Source organism: Quercus suber, unplaced genomic scaffold (genome assembly GCF_002906115.3).
Source record: "Quercus suber isolate HL8 unplaced genomic scaffold, Cork oak 2.0 scaffold_8, whole genome shotgun sequence".
In the NCBI taxonomy this organism is placed as follows: Eukaryota; Viridiplantae; Streptophyta; class Magnoliopsida; order Fagales; family Fagaceae; genus Quercus; species Quercus suber.
The window spans coordinates 2,530,947-2,535,565 of NW_027069474.1; the positions used below are offsets into that span (position 1 = coordinate 2,530,947).

At 42.9% G+C, this 4,619-nt stretch overlaps 1 protein-coding gene across 1 annotated transcript; it reads left to right on the plus strand.

Annotated features, from left to right (window-relative positions):
* Positions 1 to 1,914: 1,914 nt before the first annotated feature.
* LOC112039021 (uncharacterized) lies at positions 1,915 to 4,619 on the plus strand. Its single transcript, XM_024071863.2, has 2 exons — positions 1,915 to 3,423; positions 3,925 to 4,619. Exons 1-2 carry the CDS (start codon positions 2,044 to 2,046, stop codon positions 4,342 to 4,344), a joined length of 1,800 nt encoding a protein of 599 aa, XP_023927631.2. The 5' UTR covers positions 1,915 to 2,043; the 3' UTR covers positions 4,345 to 4,619.

Genomic DNA, 4,619 nt, shown 5'->3' on the forward strand with positions numbered 1-4,619 from the left:
TGATATTTTACCCTATTTTATAACTATGGAGTTTAAGGGTCCGTTTGGTAATATTGTTCTAATAACGTTATTTAAGTGTTGTAGAAATATGTGTGGATGAAAAAGTGCTCTAAAAATACGTGTTGTGTTGTTTAAACAATAAAAACTGTTTTTCAAATAACGTAACCAAATAGGTTATAAGTTAAAATGGCATCCTTTTCATCGTTTCCAATATTTTGTTTCTTTTGTAGTCGGCTTCGTCTCTAAAGGTAGACATCATTATATTTTTCTTCTGCCGAAAGCCCAAATAACTTAAAAAGGAATGCCCAAATTGTATGTGGCAAATGTTGGATCATAATTCATACGGAGGAGAAATTATAAGATTCACATGGTGGACAAGTGACGTGGTCCACCATTTCACTAAAAAACTCCCACCTGTTTACAATTATTAGTTAGAAAATTTTTTTAAACAGAAATTAATTACTGAATCAACAATTTTAAACAAGTGAAAATTTTTTAGTGGAGTGATAAACCACATCACTTGTCCACTAAAAGACTCTATAATTTCTCCATATAAATGCTGGCCCCATCTGATAATTTGATCTAAATATTTCCTTAAATGTTTTTTTATACATATTTTGGACCTTTGGGGTTTTGGTCCTAACACTCATAAACCACCAACAAGCCCAACAAAACTCAGTAAAACTCGACTCTTGTTCTAAGCACAATACTTACTTAACAAAACACAAACTGAAGTGTGCTGAGCAGAAAACCCAAATGGGATTTTTTCCTGGTTCAACTTAATTGAACACAGAGACATGGTCCCTTTTTTCTCAGTTCCTGGTTTAACTTAATTGAACACAGAGACATGGTCCCCTTTTTCTCAGTTTGCATATGGTCACTACAACACAAAGAGAACCAGACGCTGGCGACCCAGCTTCTCCCTATTATCCATCACAATCCCCAATACTACTGCCACTGGAACCTCAATCCCCGTGCCTAGCCCCTTCACAGTTCACACCAATCATTTCCTGTTGTTTCCACCCATTTTATACCTCATTTTTTTGCACGGTTGGAGAGTGGAGACATATGGGGACTATTATTGGTTCACAGTTTGGACCATTCATCCTTACATTTGCAGCATGCATTCCACTTGGCTATTCACCATGTTACAACCACACGCTTTCTTTATTGGTGCCGTAACTGCCGTGTCCACATATAAATAGCATTAAAAAAAAATTATGTTAACAAATGTAGCAATTATAATAAGAAAGTTTTGATATTAATTTTATGAAAAATGTAAAATGCTATCAACAATATTTATTGTTAAATTATTCTCTTAATAAAATATTTTTAAAATATCTCATCAACATTGGTTAACAATTTCCTAAAAAAAAAAAAGAAAAAGAAAAATGTTAATGGCTCTTTATAGATCAGTTATTGTAAAGTCCAGCGAATGAAAAATTGGCATGAATTGATGAGAGTCGTTAAAAATACGGCTAACATTATAAAGCATACGGTAATCCCAAATTGGTCCCAACTTTGCAATTGGTCTAAACCCATATTGTAAACACACTAATTGTAGAGTGCTACAAGTAGCCTACATGGTTTCATGATTCTCATTTCTCAAAATTATTGCCGTCTTGAGATATTAACAAATAGCATGTCATAAATGTTCATCAAAATTCAAACCAAATGGTGCAATGATTTTTCATGCTCGTAATTTAAGCAAGCACAGTATTAAAACGAGTTTGGCAAATGGTATCAAATTTTTAAAATGTTTAAGAGACATGAAAAAGACAAACAAACCGAAGCTAAAGTACTCTGACTACACTGACATGGAAAGAAAGAAAATATGAAATATCTATGAACACTGTTAAGAATTACCAAAAGTCGCGCCGATTGCGTGTATTCAGTCCCGCTCTTCGCAATAAAGACCATCCCTCTCCCTACATTTACTATTTTGCCCTTTCTTCCTCCCATTTTAAAACAAACGTCAATTCCATACACCGAAGGTTTGATTACACACTCTTTTTAATATTTTTTTTACGTTTCGAGAGAAATATGGCAAAGTCTTCGACGCCCAACGCGACGTCGTTTCCGGCTATTAAACCTCAGGATTACACTCACAGTCCGGTACACTACGCTGTCGCTGTAGGCGATCACACCACTCTGTCCCGACTCGTCTCGACTCTGCCCAAACTCGCCGACCCGACTCAGATCCACACCGAGTCCGACTCGCTCTCCCAGGAGAAACTCGCCGATCAAATCTCCGCCGTTGTGGACCGCCGCGACGTGCCTTTCCGGGAGACTCCTCTCCACCTCTCCGTTCGCCTCAACGACGCCGTTTGCGCGCGGGCACTAGCTCTCGCCGGAGCTGACGTGTCGCTTCAGAACTCCGCAGGATGGAACCCGCTCCAGGAGGCTCTGGTTCGGCGGTGCTCCGACATTGCTCTCATTCTCCTCCGCCAGCACCACCGCTCCGCCTGGTCCAAGTGGCGACGGAGATTGCCACGTGTCATCGCCGTGCTACGCCGCATGCGCGATTTCTACATGGAGATCTCTTTCCACTTCGAGAGCTCCGTCATTCCCTTCGTCGGAAAAATCGCTCCCTCCGACACGTACAAGATCTGGAAACGCGACGGTAATCTCCGAGCCGATACTTCCTTGGCTGGCTTCGACGGCCTGAAAATCCAGCGCGCCGATCAGAGCTTCCTCTTCCTCGGCGACGGCGACCAGAGCCACGACATTCCCTCCGGAACTCTCTTGGTCCTCAACCGCGACGATCGCAAAATCTTCGACGCTTTCGAGAACGCCGGCTCTCCAATGAGCGAGTCCGACATCTCCGGATTCTGCGCTCAGACGAGCGTGTACAGGCCGGGAATGGACGTCACAAAAGCCGAACTCGTCGGAAGAACGAACTGGCGTCGGCAAGAGAAGACCGAAAGCGTCGGCGAGTGGAAAGCTAGGGTTTACGAAATCCACAACGTCGTTTTCAGCTTCCGGTCAAGAAAAGTCGCCGGTGGAGATTCTGACGTGGCAGGTAGCGAGCAAGTGCTTCCTCTAGAGCTAGACGAAGACGACGACGGTTTCTTAGTAGCCGAGAATCCGAGCTTCGGGTTTCCTTCTGCCGATCAGAGAAGACACAGTAGCTTCGTTAGAGAAGAGAGGGAGTGGGTAACGGTGCCAAGAAAAAGCGTTGACGTTGCATCAGTAACTGCGCCGCCGCGAAGGTCGGTTTCGACGGTGGCTCCGCCGCCACAAACCAAAGAGAAAGAGTACATACGGAGTTTACGTCCGTCAGTTTGGTTAACGGAGCAGTTTCCGTTAAAAACGGAGGAACTGCTACCGTTACTCGACATTTTGGCTAACAAAGTGAAAGCCGTTAGGAGGATGAGAGAGTTGCTGACCACAAAGTTTCCTCCGGGGACATTTCCGGTGAAGGTAAGGGGCATTTTGGGAAATTGAAAAATAAAAAAAAAAATATTTAATGAGGGGTCCACTGAATTTGGTCTGTGGAGCCTTTGCTTTTGCTTTTGTTTTGGTTTCTTTTGATGGGCAAGGCAAGCAAACGGTCTTGGTTCTTGTGGGGGTACAAAGATCTGACGTGGAACTTTTAAGATTTTGCCTTGATTTTAATCAGGCGGTGGTTGAGGCCTGTGGGCCATTGATCATTCAAGGTTTTTACTTTTTCCTTCAGACAGGGATGGAGTTGTGCCGGTACATGGGACCCTAACTGTCTTAATGTCCCTACTTTGACAAAAAAGAAAAATCCAAAGTCTGACTTTGACCAACGACCATGATCTTGCCTTGCCATGTCATAGGACTCATTGGACTGATGTCGTGGCAAGCGCCTGCAGGGCCCATTAACGGTTAAAGCAATTTTTAATTTTTTGATTGTGATTAATCAGACAGTGACTGATGGTTTTTGTTTTTATGGGACAGGTGGCAATTCCGGTGGTCCCTACAGTGAGAGTGGTGATAACATTCACAAAGTTCGTTGAGCTTCAACCAATTGAACAGTTTTACACACCATTTTCAAGTCCAAGACAGTTACACCATGGAGGAAGAGGAGGGTTGTCGGAGGAGGAGCACAAAGCAGACACACATTATTCGTCGTTACCGGCGTCGTCATCGTCCTCCTCCTCCTCGTCGATGCCGTCGTGGTTGAGGCGAAGCAGTAGCCAATCAGTATCGACGACTAAGCAACAACATAATCATCATCAGCAGCAGCAGCAGCAACGTAGTTGTTTGGGGGCACAAGAGTCGGACCCTTTTGCTATTCCTAGTGGATATTCGTGGTCTAGCGTGGATGATAAGTCACGCAAAATGAAGAAATCTAAGTCCACTAGGAAATCCAAGTGAGATTGATTTTGATTATTTGTGTCCCAAAAAAATGGCAAGAACAAATCTAGAGTGGGAAAGAAATTGTAACATCACGTGGGGGTTGGGTGTTGGGTGAATTTGCGTGTGTTTAATGATTTGCTAGATAGAGAGAGAGAGAGAGAGCAGATATACCATTTAATTTTTAACCATTAGGCATTATGCTATGTTTATAGAAAAGATTTTAGGCAACATTTTGGGCCAAGAAATTGCTACCCGGTTGGTTCATTAAAAATGGTTGCTCCCAATTTTGTTCT

Excerpts from the sequence above, each read along its gene's own strand:
- LOC112039021 (XM_024071863.2), top strand. The coding sequence starts at position 2,044 with ATGGCAAAGTCTTCGACGCCCAACGCGACGTCGTTTCCGGCTATTAAA. Across the intron at positions 3,424-3,924 it reads CGGGGACATTTCCGGTGAAG|GTGGCAATTCCGGTGGTCCC; the intron begins GTAAGGGGCATT and ends TTTATGGGACAG.